The sequence below is a fragment of the Pan paniscus genome, chromosome 1 (genome assembly GCF_029289425.2).
Source record: "Pan paniscus chromosome 1, NHGRI_mPanPan1-v2.0_pri, whole genome shotgun sequence".
NCBI lineage: Eukaryota > Metazoa > Chordata > Mammalia > Primates > Hominidae > Pan > Pan paniscus.
The window spans coordinates 102,499,403-102,518,776 of record NC_073249.2 but is presented as its reverse complement, the minus strand read 5'-3'; the positions used below and the strand labels follow the sequence as shown (position 1 = coordinate 102,518,776).

The following is a 19,374-nucleotide window of genomic DNA, read 5'->3' as shown; positions in this document are numbered from 1 at the left end:
AGTCAGTCTTTCTGTGTCCTCCTCTGGCTAAAGTTCATGTTCAGAACTGATAAAGATTTGATATGCAGTTACCTGGCAAAAGAATCACTTTTCCTACATTATGAAACTCTCTGGAGATGGCTTCCAGATTGTAAGTTATATAAGCACATTGCTTCATAGTCTTTTTGTCTAAGATGACCTGTCTACAGAGGGATAATTGTTTACTTCACAAATCTTATCTCACCTAAAGTGACTGTAAGCACTCTGATAATTATGTACTTCCACAGTCACAGTTGAAAGAGCATATATGGTCTTAGAAACTGAACAATTTTGTGTGCTGGCTATATAACTTCTGCTGAGTAATGAAAACGCTCAGAGCCCTAATGAAAAGGTTTCCTATTTATGAAATAGTAATAATAATAATACATATATCACAAGGCTGTTGTGATAATTAAGCAGTGTTTTTGTAAAAGGTGTGGTATATAGTAAACACTTGATAAGTGCTTAATGGCTGTCATATTTCTTATTTCAGTTTTCCATCTATACCTTGTTTTAAGCAAATAACATTTACAAATCAGATTTATAAGGAAAATTGTTTAATCAGTGTAATCTTATATGAAATTAATATTGCAAAAAAGGAATGTTTTCTCTTTACAAAAGCATCTACAAGAATTATACGAAAAACTTCCATGATATACTGAAACATATAGGTCCATTTAAAGTTTTTGATTTATAAACAAATCATCATGAATACAATTTACAAGTAAAGTAAAAAGTTAGAACTCAGCAATTGAGTTTCTTCAGCTTGGATTAGTGGTGTGACAGTATTGCCTCTGCTATGCAGACATAGTTTTCCTTTGCATTTTCCCAGGCTTTCTCACAGACACAGCCACCTTATCTGTACCCACACAGAAATGCTTTGTTATGTGGCAACCTGCAATTCCCCAGAGCAGGTAAGGCCAAGCTCCCTTAGAACTGCCCATTTGACAAGCCAATGATATTAAAGATGGCTCTCGCCATGGGTCCCCACTCCACATTTTGCACATTCCTCTACCATAACACCCACATACGTTTTAACCCTTGTTTATATAATTATTTTAATTATTTTTAATCCTTGTTTATATGATTATTTCCTGATAAATGTCTGTTGAATTAATTTATGAAGTATCATATGAAATAATTTTTGTGGTTATAGATGAGGATAGCAATGAGAAGTGTTTTTCAAACAAAGTTGCTGAGTAAGAGTCATTTAACAGAATTGTAGCACTAAGCTTCTAATTAAAATAAAACAATTTAAAACATCTTTATAGAGAAGCATGGCTTAATTAAAGTTACTAAAGAACAACCAAGACATTTACCTATTGCCAATAGAGTTTGATTCAACACAGACATTAATAACAAAATACAATATTGGCATGTCTTTTTCCAGGAATTTATAGTGAAGACACTTGCTTCTCAGTTCAAAGTCTGCTATACAAAAACCAAAACAAACAAAACAAAAAGCCAAGGAGATATAATTGCTTTAGAATGAATGTTATCTGAGTTACCTAACTGTATGCAAAGGCCAGGGCAAGCTGCTTGCATGTGCTACAGTTTGGACGCTATACGGATACCCACATTGTCTTTGGGAAGATAAAATTGCTACTTTTTTCCATTTGGGGAGTGTAAAGGAAAATTCAAGCACCATCCTATGAGTGAAAAGTTTCCAATGATCACGCGTGCTTTCCTTTATGTAAGAACATAGCACTTCTGCTGGCCAATTGAAGATCCTCACTCTCAATACTGCTTTCTAACAACCTCTCCCAGCAATTACTTTGTCTTTATCAAAGCCAGAGGCACACTCTGAGAAGATGCCTGATTAGGATAATGAGCCCAGACTTTAGCTGATCCAGTTCCTTGGTGTGAGGCTAGTTGCACAATGGAACTCTAACTGGTAGCCTTAACTCCTCTATTAGCACCAATCACCATGTTGCCAACTGAGGTAATGAAACGAAGCCCTATATTTGCCACTGGCACTGAAGGGCTATGTGCAGGTATCCCTATTCTCTGTTGGGTCCACCTGCAGCTTCCTTGGAGAAACTGAAGCTAGAGTTAAGCAAAGTAAATAATAATTGAGTGATTCAAACCTGCTTGGCTGTTTGGCTAATCTCTACAGCCAGATCCCCTCCAGAATTCCCAATGCCAATTATAATGACTCTCTTTCCAGTGAATCCCTCTGGGTTCTTATAGTCTCGACTGTGGAAGTACTGCCCTTTGAACTTCTCAATTCCTGCAAGAGAAGGGAAAATAATTATTGGGTAATGGTTTACATGATAGATATCATTTGTCAAGTCATTTGGTTTTTTTGCAGACTTAAGTTTAAGCATATATTCTCCAAGTGTTCTCTTTACTCAGCTACTTTCTTGCCTTTCTCAGTATTTTTGCCTATTTTCTTTTCCCATAGCCTCAGAGTAGTACCTTGTGATTTCCTTGCCATATGTACTTTGCTTAACTCAGGATGTGTTTGTATTTTGGATTTAGAGATATAAATATAAACTGCCTCAGAAAACCTCCATTCTCTTTTATCTTTTCATCCCCTTAAATACCTACTCCCATTTCATTTACAGCACATATATTCTTATATACTTTAGAGTATACAGAGTGCTTTTTTTTTTTTAAATGAAAATCCAGGCCAAAGACTGAAATTCTTCAAGCTTTCATTCCTTCCTTAGAAACTCAATATTTGTGTTTACTGCTGAAAAATTCCTTATTCAACCTAATGCTCCTCAAGAACTCCACATTCTTCCCTTTGATACTCCAGTCATTTGATACAATGACTAAAGTCATTGTAAAACTAAATAGACTGCAAATTTTGCTCTAATCTCCAAAATTACAAAAATGGCAGTAATACAAGTTACCCCAACATCTTTCTGGGGAACAAGAATAATTAGGATAAGTCTTACTTCATTCCAAAGTAGGAATTACTCAGACCACAATCCTCCCATTCCTCAGGGGTCAGGTCACAGGCATGGGTCAAGGGTCTTCCTTCCTGGTAAGCTGCTCACCAGGGAAGCTTTCCAGAGGTAGATGAGCATTGGTGTGATGGCCAGTGCAAACCATGACTCCATCAAAGACATTCATCTCCTTTTTCCCTTCAGATTCAGTGACCACTTCCCATTGGCCTGAAGTGGCAAAATCAGGCTGCTTCTTCACACTGCACACAGTGGTCTGAAAAGAAAAGTGATAACCACAGGGGACATCCCTGACATGACTCTCCTTGCATAGTGTTACACAAAGGGCTGATATCACAGGCACTATCACATAATAGGACCCATGCAGGGATATTTGATTTTCATACTCCACAAATAAGAACTGTTTTGGGCTGTAGTCAGAATGAGAAAACTTCCACAAGACAGAAAAAAATAACATAGTGTTGGCAGGCTAATGTACCCTCCTCTTCTGGAAAAGTGCAAGTCACTAGGTCTCTTGGTCCAGGTCCTAAGGCACTGTAACACCTGAGTAAAGCCTGGGCTTCTCCTGTGCTTTTATGACACTCCATGCACTAAATGCCTATTCTTCTCCTGACCCCTATATGTCCTGAGACCTTCTGATGTCTTCTTACCCTAGGTTCTCTTCTCCTGGCTACCTTTAAATAAGTGACTGAGCTATAGGGCTCCTTTTCCTGGTAGGGTAGAAAAACACCTCAGTGGCTCTCATTTTATATAAATGAATCTCCCTTTGGCTCCCATAAATACCCATTTTACAAAGAACTATAAAGAAAGAGGCTGTGAAACAGGATAGTGTTATGATTTTTAGCTTTATAAAAAATAATAAATATGGGTTACCCTACTTAGGTTAAGGAAACACTATGTGCTTCTATGGGCCCATGACCATAATGTCTTCATGGACTAATAGAGACACCATCCCGGCCGGGTGCGGTGGCTCACGCATGTAATCCCAGCACTTTGGGAGGCTGAGCCAGGCGAATCACCCGAGGTCAGGAGTTCAAAACTCACCTGGCCAACATGGCGAAACCCCGTCTCTACTACAAATACAAAAATTAGTGGGTGTGGTGGCACATGCTTGTAATCCCAGCTACTCGGGAGGCTGAGGCGGGAGAATTGCTTGAACTTGGGAGGTGGAGGTTGCAGTGAGCCGAGATCGTGTCACTGTACTCCAGCCCGGGCAACAGAGCAAGACTCTGTCTGAAAAAAAACAAAAAAACAAAAAAAAAGAGAGACAAACCACCCCTGCATGCACTAGCAATCCAGCACTATTTATAGTTCCTCTATCATGTTCTTTTACACAGGCTGGTGCCTCTGCCGAGATCACCCTTTTATTCCTTATTTGGTAGACTCCTACTCATCCTTCAAGACTCAGCTTTAAGAAAACTTTATCTTCTTTAAGAAAACTTCCCTGGAACCTGATATTTCATGTCCTGATGGGTTCAACATCTTTCCTCCGAGCTGCAACATATAGATCTCTAGCATTTGTCCCCATGTAACTCTCTATTTTTATTAATTATATTTATAATAAAATTTTTCTTCATTTTTATCCCCTTAACTAGACTATAAAGTTACTGATTTTTCTTTTTTGTCTTTGCATATTCAATGCTTAGTATGGTAGCAAACTTGTTCAATAAGTATTGTTTAAATAAATGAAGAGAAGCACCACTGGAATGTAAATGACTTACTTTAGAAGTTCACTAGATGTTTTCATTTTCTTATTGTCGTTAAGCAGAAAAAGGCATGACTTAGCAGGATGATCAGAAGGCAGAAGGTTTGGGCTTTTTGCCAGCTGTCAGAAATATCTGACCATAAAATTCTTTTATGGTCATGATCAGAAATTATAGAAAAGTCCTAGAATACTTTAGAGCAGGAAGGAACCACAGAAGTGATCTGGTACAATCATCTTGTTTTACAAACAAGAAAATTTTTAAAAATTGAAATTGAGGAAATTGCTTGTCTAACATCTAAGTTAGTTAGTGGTAGGGCAAGCACCAGAATTCAGGTTTTTATTCTGCAATTCCATGTTCTCCCCTCTACACCAGAGTTAACTACCCAACAGCTATACTTTACTGGGTTTTTATGATGTTCATGTAAACAAATATATTGGAAAGTACTTCAGAAAGTACAAAAGGGCTAAGCAGTAATGGACAAGTTGTGGAACCAGAGAGTTTTAAAGTTCCCATACCTATCAGTTCCCTTCTGTAATGGGGAAAACATTTCCCTTCATCTGTTTATTGCAATCAAATAATGTGAAATGAAGGTAATGAAAACACTCTGCCAGGTGGCTTCCTGTATCCGCAGCCAAAATATATGAAAGAGAGACCGTCCCTTGAATATTTTTGAGGAGCAAAGGAGGACAAAGAATGGAGTTTTTGCCTGGGTAGGATAAATACATGTGCAAATCAAGCCAATCTTTAGAAGTAAACATTGGTAACTGAAACCACGTTATTCATTTACTTGGCAAACAACTTCAAACACAAAGATACCCACACAATTTTCTACCTTAAATCGAATATACTTTAGAAGGTCAAATTCTTTGGCATACATCCTGAAATACTCCAGGACCTGGGCATTATGCATGAAGTTGGGATAATGATCTGGGATTGGATAGTCACTGAAGCACATCATCTCTTTAGAAGTATTGATGATCACTGATTTGTAAATACTGGCCCTTCCTTCTTCAGGATTTTCCTGCAATAAATAGAAAGTATTCATAGCAACTTGAGGATCATCTTCATGTTTTATAAATAGCCAATAGACATCTGAAAAAGTTTTCTGAAAGAAGTGTCAATTAAATCACACACACACCTTCCAGTATTTGTGCCCTTATGTAGTCCCTTCCCCTTGAATCTCAGTTATCTTTATGACTTGCTTTTGACCAACAGCATACAGTTGAAATGACACTGAATGGCTTCCAAGACCAAGTCATAAGTAGCCTTGCGGATTCTGCCTGGGTCTCAGAAAGCTCGCTCTGGTAGAAGCTAGCAGCCATATGAGAAATCCAACTACCATGAGACCACCATAGCTTGAGGAAGTCCAGCCTCACCACATGAAGAGAATGTCTGGGACAGAAAATATATGGCCAGTCCCCAGAAATTCTACCTATTCTATTCTATTCCAGCTGAAGTTCTAAACATGTGAACAGAAAGTTACTAACACTGAGTAATAAATAGTCTTTTAAATGAGTAACAATGAGGCAAAATGGGAAGATACACAGGAAAGAGTGTAACAGTTTCCATATACTGGAAAGAGTATAACATCTCCAGCGTTTTCTGGAGAGCAGTGTTAAAATGTATATGAAACTCCTTGCAATTTACCTAGCCTTTTAAAAAAATATTCAGCATCGCTTAGGAAGATTTATGTTAAAGGATGTTAATACCAGCATTATTCATAATACAAAAATGAGACAAGCTAAATGCCCAAAAAAACAACTGAAATTTGAGAACCACTGCTCTAGATCCTTACTACCAAAGTATGGTCTGTAGACTAGCAGCTGGGGCTTCCCTTGAGAGATTGTGTTAGAAATGCAGACTCTCAGGCCCCACCTCAGACCTACTGAATCAGAACCTGCATCTTAGCAAAATCTTCATGTGATTCAGAATTCAGATGCTCATGCAAACTGAGATGCACTGCATTAGATGACATTAATCCTCAATTCAGTGTTCTTTCCCCTACAACAAACTTCTTTGCATCCTCAAAAACTTCCTATTGAGGCCGGGCGTGGTGGCTCATGCCTGTAATCCCAGCACTTTGGGAGGCTGAGGTGGGTAGATCATCTGAGATCGGGAGTTCGAGACCAGCCTGACCAACATGGAGAAACCCTGTCTCTACTAAAAATACAAAATTAGCCGGGCGTGGTGGCGCATGCCTGTAATCCCAGCTAGTCGGGGGGCTGAGGCAGGAGAATTGCTTGAACCCGGGAGGCGGAGGTTGCGGTGACAGAGATAGCGCCATTGCACTCCAGCCTGGGCAACAAGAGCAAAACTCCGTCTCAAAAAAAAAAAAGAAAAAGAAAAAGAAAAAAAAACTTCCTATTAACTATCTTATAGCATTGTTGTGGTGATCACATAAAGTAATGCAATGATGCAATCTACCCAGCCTGTCACAGAGATTTCACAAAGGAGGAGTTTTCAAATTTTTAGATTTTCAAAAATTGTTTTGACTATGGAAAATCACCTTAATCAATTTGGATCTCCTCCTCCCTTTTTATTCTAGAAATGAACAGATATTGAGATATTGAGTATTATGAAACATTAAATAGCCACAAAGGAGAGTGTTTGTTGTTTGTTGGCTTTGTCCACCTTTAGGATTGTTTTTCTCCCATTTTTATTGCTTAATTATTCAATCTAGGAATCCTAAATTGATCATTCCCATTTCTCTGACCTATAATCCAACATCTCATTTCTTTAACTGCTAATAACATTTTCATAAGTCTCCTTTGAAGTCTCTTCTTCTAATCTAGCCTACCTGTTTCAACCAAAGTGTTCTCTCTAAGGTGTGGCTGGACTAAATCTCTGCCCTAATTAAAATTTTAGATGTTTTCCCATTTCCTGCAGAATAAAGTTCCTATTTCTCAGCTTAGGATTCAAAGACCTCCATAATGTTTTGTAGTGTATTCCTTATCTCCCCAACTAGATTGTAAGCCCCTTGAATTGTACTCATGGTTTTCCCCACAGCATCCACAATGATAAATAGCACTCAATAAATGTTTAATGGATGCATATCAAATTGTATTGAGAAAGGGATATACAGAATAAGATGTAAGTTTCACAAAATGCATAAGAAAACTAATAAAATACATCAACATTTATCTCAAAAAGACTTCAATAAGATATATGTATCTCCCAAAATTTTGTCCCAAGAAAAATTTCAAAATAATATAAAGTCAAATGCATAGATATATTTTTGTATAACTTAAATAGCAATTAATTAGTAACAATGTTAAATGTTCCCAAAATAGATGAATGGTTTAGTAAATTATAGTATCTCAACATGCAGAATTTTTTTTTTTTTTTGAGATGGAGTCTCGCTCTGTCGCCAGGCTGGAGTGCAGTAGCACGATCCCAGCTCCCTGCAACCTCTGCCTCCTGGGTTCAAGCAATTTTCCTGCCTCAGCCTCCCGAGTAGCTGGGCCTACAGGCACGCGCCACTATGCCTGGCTAATTTTTTTTGTGTTTTTAGTAGAGACGGGGTTTCACCATGTTAGCCAGGCTGGACTCGATCTCCTGACCTCGTGATCCGCCCGCCTCAGCCTCCCAAAGTGCTGGGATTACAGGCGTGAGCCACCGCGCTCAGCCTCAACATGCAGAATTTACCTTCCACACCACTCCATGGGTATCCTGATAAATACAAAGTAGATCCTGCCACTCCACTGCTTAATAGTTTCTCTTGATTCCATATGGAAAACAAAATTCCTTATTTTGAAATTTAGCACATTTCACAATCTAGCCCGGTTTATCTTTTAATCTTCATCCAGTGTTGTCCTTATTTAATCTCAAATTTCTAAGTCATTAAATTGTTCCTGAAACACTCTAGGCTCTTGCACAACTTTAAACCTTCGTAAATATTACTATTTCTTCATCTGGAAAATTTCCTGTCCTTCAAGAGTTACATCAAATGTCACTTCCTTCAACAAGACTTTTCTAATTTCTCCAGAGAATTAGATTCCCCTATTCATCCTCCAAGCTCCCAAAACTCTCTGTTCATATTTCTATAAAGATAACTTAAACACACTATATTATCAGGCATTTGTTTCCATGACTGTGAGAAACCCGAGAGTAGCCATATCCTTCTTTAAATCTCTATTATCAGGACCTGGTGTGTATTGGATGTGCAATAAATGCTTTGAAATGAATTAGTTAATGAATTATGGAAATTGAATTTGGAGACACCAAAAACTATGATTTTGAAGTCTGTGCAGGAACATTAAAAATGGCGTATGATATAACGAAGTACAAAGGGAACTGTAAAATTAAATTTACATTCTAATCACCAAATATGTAATATTATGTCTATCTATGGGTATATAATTATACTTGTATAATCGCTCCCTGTTAGACATGTCTCTTTTGAGTATACTTTATTTATTTGAAATAGAAAAAAATGTGAAAATACAGAAAACCAGTCGACTTATTAAGGCAGTAGGATTGCTTTCTTTTTCTTTTATTTTTGTTAAAATGTTGTTTGTACAACACCCATTCATGATGAAAACTCTCAGCAAACTAGGAATGGAGAGAAACTTCCTCAATTTGATAAAGAACATCTACAAAATACCTATAACCAACATCATACTTAACAGTGAGAAATTAGACACTTTTCCCCTAAGACTGGGAACAAGGTAAGGATGTCCTCTCTCACCACTCCTATGGAACATTGCACTAGAAGTCTTAGCTAGTACAATAATAGAAGAAAGAAAAGTAAAGGATATTCGGATTGGGAAGGAATAAAGAGAACTTTTATTTGCAGATGACCTGACCGTCTATGTAGAAAATCCCAAAGGATTAAAAAAAAAAAGAAAGAAAAAAAGAAAAAAACTCCTAGAGTCAACAAGTGAGTACAGCAGGGTTGCAGGATACATGGTTAACATACAAAAGTTAATTGCTTTTTTTTTTTTTTTTTTTTGAGACAGAGTCTCGCTCTATTGCCCAGGCTAGAGTGCAGTGGCACAATCTCGGCTCACCACAACCCCTGCCTCCCGGGTGCAAGCAATTCTCCTGCCTCAGCCTCCGGAGTAACTGGGACTACAGGCGCATGCCACCATGCCCAGCTAATTTTTTGTATTTTTAGTAGAGATGGGGTTTCACTATGTTGGCCAGGCTGGTCTCGATCTCCTGACCTCGTGATCCACCCACCTCGGCCTCCCAAAGTGCTGGGATTACAGGCATGAGCCATCGCACCCAGTCATTTGCTTTTTTATATACTAGAATGAACAACTGGAATTTGAAATTTTAAAAACTCCATCTATAGTAATACCCCTGAAATTACATACGTAGGTATAAACATAACAAAATATGTATAGGATTTATAAGCATGAATTAGAAAACACAGATGAAGAAAGTCTAAGATTTAAATAAATGGAGAGATATTCTGATTCATAGACTAGAAGATTAAATATTGTTAAGGTGTCAGTTCTTTCCAACTTGACCTATAGATACAATGCAATCTCAATCAACATCCCAGCAAGCTATTTTAGAATCCAAGCTAACACATGGATTCTAAAGTTCATATGGAAAGACAGAAGGCCTAGAATAGAAGACTTTGTCCTTAATAGTGGGCTGTGCATAGTGACTTTGTTCCAAAGAGTATAGTATGGCAATGGAGAAAAAAGGAGCAACTTTACAGTGTGGCAAAAACTGACAAATGCTATTTCAAGCCAGGACATCAAGGTTAACATCAATAGTGATATTATCTAGGGTTTTTATAGTTTTAGATTTTACATTTAACTTTTTAACGCATGTTGAGTTGATTTTCATATATGGCAAAAGGAAGGGATCCAGTGTCAATCTTCTGCATATGGCTAGCAGTTATCCCAGCCCCATACAATTTATCCTTGTAACAAACTTTCATATGTACCCCCGAACCTAAAATAAAAGTTGGAAAATGAAAAATAGAAAAGTGGAACAAACTTACACTTCAACAAAGATATATTGTGGCATATATTGAATGCTAATTTCTTACTTATAATAACATAAAATGAGTTTTAAGTTTCCAAAAAAAAACAGTGGGTATAATGTGGATAGTATGTACCCTTGATGGGAGGTGAGGAGAATGGCACCTTATAATATTCCTCCCCAAAAGTCATAACCCCAATTTAACCATGAGAAAAAAACAAGATAAATCCCAACTGAGGGATATTCTACAGCATACCTGGCCAGTAAGTAATCCTCAAAACTATCAAGGGCATCAAAAACAAGGAAAGTCTAAGAAATTTCATAGCCAAAAAGAGCCTAAGGAGATATGACTATTAAATGTAATGCAGTATCCTGGATGGGATCCTGGAACAGCAAAAGGCCATTAGGAAAAACTGAGTAAATCTGAATAAAGTATGGACTTCAGTTAATAATAATGTATCAATATTGGTTCATTCATTATTTAAAAACGTATCATACTAATGTAAAATGGGGTAACTGGACATGAGGTGTACTGTAATTCTCTGTATTATCTTCCTAATAAATTTTTTAAGTCTAAAACTGTTCTAAAATTAAAAGCTTATTTAAACATGTTTGTACATAAGTGTATATATTTTTTAATTAAGGTAAATTAATGAATGGCAAGGTCATTTTGGAATTAAGATGTTTGCTGTATGGAGAGCAGGTGAGGCATGTTCCTAACTTGTGAATTTCATTTCATTTATTCATTCAAGAGATATTTAGAAAGTCCCTCTGTAATAAAATACTTTATGAGGTACTGATAAATGCAAGTCTGTATGTGTATTCCAAAAGTTCAACGTTTACAAAGAGTAGAGCCATCCTATCCACAGCAGGTCTGTTGGGATCACTGAGTGAAATGAATGACAGATCTCACCTCTTTGAGGTACTCCTATATTTCAACTCTTTTTCAAATCACTAACCACAACAAGTGTTATCCTGTGTCAACAACATCCTTCAAGTCCTTCGAAACACCTGATTGGAACTTAGGTAAGGTTTACCACTGTGCCAATCCACTGCTTTCCAAAAGAGTGAGCACAGAGCAGTATTGGGTTAGTGAGTAGAAGAAAAAGAAGCTTCTGCTCCTGCATTTTACAATTTTCTACCATTGATGAATAAATCTTCTCTCTACAAATTCTATACACTGATTATATTTCCTACCTAGGCACAAGGCTCACACATTTGAGCAGGAAGTCTGTGTAAGAAAAGAGAGGCTAGGCACGGTGGCTCATGCCTGTAATCCCCACACCTTGGGAGGCCGAGGTGAGCAGATCACTTGAGGTGAGGAGTTCGAGAATAGCCTGGCCAACATGGTGAAACCCCATCTTTACTAAAAATACAAGAATTAGCAAGGTGTAGTAGTGCATGTATAATTTCAGCTACTTGAGAGGCTAAGGCATGAGAATCACTCGAACCCAGGAGGCAGAGGTTGCAGTGAGCTGAGATCACGCCACTATACTCCAGCCTGGGTAACAGAGTGAGACTCTGCCTAAAAAGAAAAGAGAGAGAGAGCAGGGGATGGAAGTTGGGGAAATTGGAACTGACGGGATTGGAAGAAGTAATAAGGACAGAAGAAAGGAGAAAAATTTAAATGGGAGCAATGAGGACAGTTTGGGGCTTCTGTTCCTGTCAGATTTTGAAAATCCCATGGAATAGAAACTCTCTTTGAACTGTTGTCTGCACATTGGAATCATCTGGGGAGCTTTAAAAAATGGAGATAGTAGAATACATGCTTGGCTCTAGAAATATAACGGTGAACCACACAGGTGTGGTCTGTCGTAACAGAAGTCAGAGCGTTATGATGAAACACAGCTTATTTATTTTCAAGGAAGCAGTTTACAAAGTGTTAAAATTTTTCCAAGTGGATAATCAGAAGAAAAACCTCCACGTTAAGTCTTTAGCAGAGAATAAGTTTAAACCACATTGGAGATAAAAACCAGAAACTTGATAATCAGACAAGATGATGGATGCCCTCCCAACCTCCTCCCATCCTCAATTGATTTCATGCCTTTTCAGTAACTGCCAAAACTGGCTAAGATGCTTAGTAAAGACACCACATGTGTGAGTCCCATCCTAGGCCTACTGAATAATAACCAACATGTAGCACTATGTTCCTGGCACTGTTGTAAGTGATTGGCATAATTATCCATTCACTTACTCCTGACAATAACTCTATAAAGTGGATACTATTATTATCCACTTCTTAAAGATGAAGAAACACAGGTACAGAGAAGCTTAATGATGTGCCCAAAGTCACACTGCTAGTAGGTGACAGAAATAAGGTTTGAGCCTAAGACTGCATTCTTAACCTCCATACCATATTGTGACTGGATTTTAAGAGCAGAATTTTCTGCTGTTTACTAAAAACAACAGGCTTTTAGCCCATGTCCAAGACTGATGATGATACAGGTATGCAGGTCAGCTAAGGGGATCCACTCCAGATCTGAATAAGGACGATTGTCACATAAAATTAGTCCCCAAAACAGAGTCAGGGTGCAAAAGGATTGTATTTCGGTTCAACTAAGAAATGCTATAAAGCCACTTTTATGTAGCTGGCCAACGTGTTAGTTTTTATGAAATATGAAACGTAAAACTTATCTAGGGCACCTCAATACTATTAAATGTTCAGAAAACTAGCTTAAAAGCAAACCCGTTCTCCTCTAGCCACCCAAGATGCCAATAGGAAAGAAGGCTAAGGGAAAGAAGGCGGCCCCCGCCCCTGCTATCAGTGAAGAAGCAGGAAGCCAAAAAAGTTGTGAATCCTCTGTTTGAGAAAAAGCCTAAGAATTTTGGCATTGGACAGGACATACAGCCCCAAAGAGACCTCACCCTCTTTGTCAGATGGCCCCCCTATATCAGGTTGCAGCAGCAAAGAGCTATCCTTTTATAAGCTGCTGAAAGCACTTCCTGCCATTAACCAGTTCACCCAGGCTTCGCACTGCCAAACAGCTACTGACTGCTTACGCGGGCCCACAAGCACAGACCAGAGAGAAAACAAGAGAAGAAGCAGAGACTGTTGTCCTGGACTGAGAAGAAAGCTGCTAGCAAAGGGGATACCCCCATCGAGACACCACCCGTCTTTCCAGCAGGGGTTAACACAATCACCACCTTGGTGGAGAACAAGAAGACTCAGCTGGTGATGATTGCACACGATGCGGATCCCATCGAGCTGGTTGTCTTCCTGCCTGCCCCGTGTCCCAAAATGGGGGTCCCTTACTGCATTATCAAGGGTGAGGTAAGATTGGGATGTCTAGTCCACAGGAAGACCTGCACGACGTTGCCTTCACACAGGTTCACTAGGAAGACAAAGGAGGTGTAGCTAAGTTGGTGGCAGTTTTCAGAACCAATTACATGGACAGATATGATGAGATTCGCTGCCAATGGGGAGGCAATGTCCTGGGTCCTAAATCTGTGGGTTTGAATCACCAAACTGGAAAAGGGAAAGGTGAAAGAAGTTGCCACTAAACTGGGTTAAATGTACACTGCTGAATTTTCTGTAAATAAAAAGAATAAAAATTCTCCTTCAAAAAATGTAAAAATAAAAGCAAACCTAGCAAACCCAATGCATGTCAGTTTGGAGATCAATAAAGGTGGCTGGTATTCTTTGGAATATAATAAGTTTAACTATCTTTTAAAAATTTTTTTCCTTGAGACGGAGTCTCGCTCTGTCACCCAGGCTGGAGTGCAGTGGGGCGATCTCGGCTCACTGCAAGCTCTGCCTCCCAAGTTCACCCCATCCTCCTGCCTTAGCCTCCCGAGTAGCTGGGACTACATGCACCCGCCACCACGCCCGGCTAATTTTTTTGCATTTTTAGTAGAGACGAGGTTTCACCGTGTTAGCCAGGATGGTCTCGATCGCCTGACCTCGTGATCCGCCCGCCTCGGCCTCCCAAAGTGCTAGGATTACAGGCGTGAGCCAACCGCGCCCGGCCACCTGACACTGTTAAGATAAACTGTCGTATGCACCTAGTTGCAGGGAGGGTTTCAACTATTAAGGGACTAGGAGATGTATGTACCTGGAACCTCCAGAGCCCTCCGATGTCATCAGTCCTTTCAAAGCAGACAGGTTCCAAGCCTTCTTCTACGCAGCACTTGATGGAAGAGAGCCCGCTCACTCCTCCCCCAATCACAGCAATTCTTTTCTTAGTCATGGTCTCCCGAGATCTTCACCTGTTAGTGTCGCCTGTCCTAAAGAAAGGATGACAAAAGACAAAAAGCACACATCGGTTAACATTTTTCAAGGAAGACCTTGGCCGTGGCATTCGAATAAATTCTGTACAAGAGGTGTCTTGAGGAGGACAGATTCGACGGTCCTCTTCACCAGAGGAAATCTTTCTGCTGGCATGGGGGAGCCCTGCGCCTGCAAGACCCAGAGCTGAGAGTGCTCTGCTGCGGTACCGGATCTCACCGCCTTTCCTGAAGCGCTCAACAGATCCTTCAGCTGCGATCTGGAGGCGACTCAACAGGCGGCTGTTGTCAAATTAGTATAAACCAACAACGTACAAACAGCGAGAGCCAACGGGGAGGGGCTGTAGCACTCCACCTCCTTTCAGGGACCACTCCCCCGCCCACTCAGCGGCACCCATTCTCCCTCCCTCGATGGGAATAAAACGTGGGCTGAAGCAGCTTTGGGCGAAAAAGTTAATCCTACAACTTCTCTATATTTCAGCTGCTGTTGCCAGCACTCTCAATTACTTTCTCTGAAACCCCTAGCCCCGTCTGTGCTCGCTTCTGCATCCACTTTTAACTTCCTGGTTTTTGCCTTAAAGTGACAAACACTTCCTAGTGAAGGGAAAACTGTCAACAACCCCAAAGCCAGTTCTACTCCAAATGCTTAAATGAACACCTACCCTTCAGGTGATCTGTTCAAACAGATTGTAGCAGGATGAGCCACAGACAAAACTCCTCAGACACCGAATTAAAGAAGGAAGAGGTTTTTATTCGGCCGGGAGCGTCGGCAGACTCGCGTCTTAAGAGCCGAGCTCCCCGAAAAAGAAATTCTTGGCCTTTTTAAAGGCTTACAACTTTAAGGGGTCCACGTGAAAGGGTCGTGATACATCAAACAAGAGTGGGAAACGTGACTGGGGGCTACAATGCTTTTTTCATACAGTGTCAGGAATTCACAGATAACACAAGTAGTTTAGGTCAGGGGTTGATGTTATTATTATTACTTTTTTTAACTCCTAGGGCCGGGTGGTGGTGCCAAGGTTGTCTGGCTATTTATCTTACTTTTTTTTTTTTTTTTCCAACTTTTTGCTTTTTCTCTCCTCCTGTCTTGTGAACGAGGCAAGGTGGGGGGAGGAGGGCAGCAGTAGTAGTAGTGGTCTCCTTCCTTAAGATGATCCTGCCCCCACTTCCGCCCCCGCCTCACCTATACCTCTCTCCTCCCCTCCTCACAATCTGGATCTAAGAATCTACACTTCTGGAAGAAATTTACTTTTAAATCCCCATGCACTGAGCTGAGTGCTGGAGTATAGTGAGGAATGTATTGTTTCCTACTCAGAGGGGCTTACAGATTAGTGGAGGAGACCAAAACATAAACAGGTAATTTTAACGAAATAAAAGTATTTTTAATAGTGCTTTCACACAGTTATATTAGTAACCAAAAATACAAAATATCCACTTCTAAAATGTAACTTTTCAAATATAAAGTCATGTAGAACCACCAATATAACAGATACAAGATTTCAGGCACTGGGTTAGAACAAGGGCCCATCCAGACAAGGGTTCTATTTGACAGATGTGAGGGGTTGTAAGAGGCATGGATTGTGGCTCATGCCTTGGATCCTTGCTCTCCTTCTACCACTCCCTGAGTCAATTTTGCTCTTCCAATCTGCACCTGCTAATCTTGGACTTTTTCATGAGAGGCAACTGATATTTTGTTTGTGCCATTGAATTTTTTGTTGTATTTATAGCAACTTAGCAGACTCTAATTAACATTAATGTGTTTTGGAACTGTCGAACTTTTTTTTTTTTTTGAAACAGGGTCTCACTCTGGCACTTGGGCTGGAGTGCAGTGGTGCAATCATGGCTCACTGTAGCCTCTATCTCCTGGGCTCAATCTACCCTCCCACCTCAGCCTCCTGAGTAGGGACTACAGCTGTGTGCCACCACACCTGGTAATTTTTGTATTTTTTGTAGAAATGAGGTTTCACTATGTTGCTCAAGCTGGTCTTGAACTCCTGGGCTCAAGTGATCCACCTGCCTTGGCCTCCCAAAGTGCTGGGATTTCAGGCATGAGCCAACAAGGCCAGCCTGTAAAATATTTTAAAGACTAATATCTTTCACAAAAGCATTCAACTATAAATGTGAATTTATACTAAAATAGTATATTTTAAAAATAAAATTCTGAAGACAGTGTTTCAACACAACCATTTTATATGCTAGAAGTTAACTTAAAATGAATTACTTGTAAATTGGATAATTTTGAATGCACTAGAAGAAATGCCTAAAGGAAAACATGAATACTTTTATAAACTGAGTATTAATTTCCTCCTACTGAATCAGTTTTACAAATAATGCAAGAATTACTTTTAAAATGTAGTTAACAATGTAATTTTATTTTAATGTCCCCCTACTTCAATTGTGTCTTATAATTAATTGCTTTTGAATATAGCAAATATGTTTTGTGTTGTATTAAAATTACTTATACAATGTTTTAAACCTTGACTCAAATGTTCTCTCTCTTGCCTAGCTGACAATTTGCAAGTAAGTCAATTTCTTCATTGAAAAATAACTTGATATATCCAAATTAATATACAGACTCAACTCAGTTACTCATGCTATTACAAGACAGCAATATTATGAGTGAGAAATAAGAACAACTAATTCCAAGATAACATATGAGGCTTTTGAAGGAGTGTATGTGTATGGATGCACATGCATGTGGAACTGGGTTTGCAGAGTTTCTGCAAAGGTCCAACCCAGAAAGAGCTTTCAAACAATACAGTCTCACCTCTACTCAGATGCTACCCTGTTTTCTAATTCTTTCTATTACGTTTGCATTTTGCCCATATTCATTCAGCAAACAGTCTCTTTTGGAGGCCCCCTTTTTTTGAGATGGAGCCTCACTCTGTCACCCAGGCTGGAGTGCAAGTGGTGCGATCTTGGCTCACTGCAAGCTCCATGGAGGCCACTTTTTTTTTTTTTTTTAATCATACTTTAAGTTTTAGGGTACATGTGCACAACGTGCAGGTTAGTTACATATGCATACATGTGCCATGTTGGTGTGCTGCACCCATTACCTCATCATTTAATATTAGGTATATCTCCTAATGCTATCCCTTCCCCAGCCCCCCACCCCACAACAGGCCCCAGTGTGTGTTGTTCCCCTTCCTGTCTCCATGTGTTTTCATTGTTCAATTCCCACCTATGACTGAGAACATGCGGTGTTTGGTTTTTTGTCCTTGCAATAGTTTGCTGAGAATGATGGTTTCCAGCTTTATCCATTTCCCTACAAAGGACATGAACTCATCATTTTTTATGGCTGCATAGTATTCCATGGTGTATATGTGCCACATTTTCTTAATCCAGTCTATCGTTGTTGGACATTTGGCTTGGTTTCAAGTCTTTGCTACTGTGAATACTACCACAATAAACTTACGTGTGTATATGTCTTCATAGCAGCATGATTTATAATCCTTTGGGTATATACCCAGTAATGGGATGGTTGGGTCAAATGGTATTTCTAATTCTAGATCCCTGAGGAATCGCCACACTGACTTCCACAATGGTTGAACTAGTTTACAGTCCCACCAACGGTGTAAAAGTGTTCCTATTTCTCCACATCCTCTCCAGCACCTGTTGTTTCCTGACTTTTTAATGATCCCCATTCTAACTGGTGTGAGATGGTATTTCTCTGGTGACCAGTGATGATGAGCATTTTTTCATGTGTTTTTGGCTGCATAAACGTCTTCTTTTGAGAAGTGTCTCTTCATTTCCTTTGCCCACTTTTTGATGGGGTTGTTTGTTTTTTTCTTGTAAATTTGTTTGAGTTCATTGTAGATTCTGGATATTAGCCCTTTGTCAGATGAGTAGATTGCAAAAAATTTCTCCCATTCGGTAGGTTGCCTGTTCACTCTGATGGTAGTTTCTTTTGCTGTGCAGAAGAAGCTCCTTAGTGTAATTAGATCCCATTTGCCAATTTTGGCTTTTGTTGCCATTGATTTTGGTGTTTTAGACATGAAGTCCTTGCCCATGCCTATGTCCTGAATGGTATTGCCTAGGTTTTCTTCTAGGGTTTTTATGGTTTTAGGTCTAACATGTAAGTCTTTAATCCATCTAGAATTAATTTTTGTATAAGGTGTAAGGAAGGGATCCAGTTTCAGCTTTCTACATATGGCTAGCCAGTTTTCCCAGCACCATTTATTAAATAGGGAATCCTGTCCCTATTTCTTGTTTTTGTGAGGTTTGTCAAAGATCAGATGGTTGTAGATATGCGGCATTATTTCTGACAGCTCTGTTCTGTTCCATTGATCTATATCTCTGTTTTGGTACCAGTACCATGCTGTTTTGGTTACTGTAGCCTTGTAGTATAGTTTGAAGTCAGGTAGTGTGATGCCTCCGGCTTTGTTCTTTTGGCTTAGGATTGACTTGGCGATGCGGGCTCTTTTTTGGTTCCATATGAACTTTAAAGTAGTTTTTTCCAGTTCTGTGAAGAAAGTCATTGGTAGCTTGATGGGGATGGCATTGAATCTATAAATTACCTTGGGCAGTATGGCCATTTTCACGATATTGATTCTTCCTACCCATGAGCATGGAAT

The 19,374-nt window shown here is 39.4% G+C and overlaps 2 protein-coding genes and 1 pseudogene across 4 annotated transcripts in view; 2 read left to right on the top strand and 1 right to left on the bottom strand.

The window, feature by feature from the left end:
- Nucleotides 1-18,804, bottom strand: part of FMO5 (flavin containing dimethylaniline monoxygenase 5) — a 44,875-nt gene extending 26,071 nt beyond the window's left edge. Inside the window, exons 1-5 of one of the 3 annotated variants that reach the window (XM_003809196.5) lie at nt 15,021-18,804; nt 14,629-14,800; nt 5,469-5,657; nt 3,024-3,186; nt 2,106-2,248 (exon numbers count right to left, since the gene is read on the bottom strand). In XM_003809196.5, coding sequence (XP_003809244.1) covers nt 2,106-2,248; nt 3,024-3,186; nt 5,469-5,657; nt 14,629-14,763 — 630 coding nt within the window. In that variant the 5' untranslated portion in view covers nt 14,764-14,800; nt 15,021-18,804. Of the gene's footprint in view, nt 1-2,105; nt 2,249-3,023; nt 3,187-5,468; nt 5,658-14,628 lie in introns of all 3 variants that reach the window. The other 2 variants (XM_063605971.1, XM_034964088.3) reach the window with 2 other exon arrangements.
- The window catches only part of CHD1L (chromodomain helicase DNA binding protein 1 like), a 124,856-nt gene that overhangs the window by 37,048 nt on the left and 68,434 nt on the right, over nt 1-19,374 (top strand). The window lies entirely within an intron of this gene.
- On the top strand, nt 13,286-14,622 carry LOC129394551 (large ribosomal subunit protein eL8-like; annotated as a pseudogene).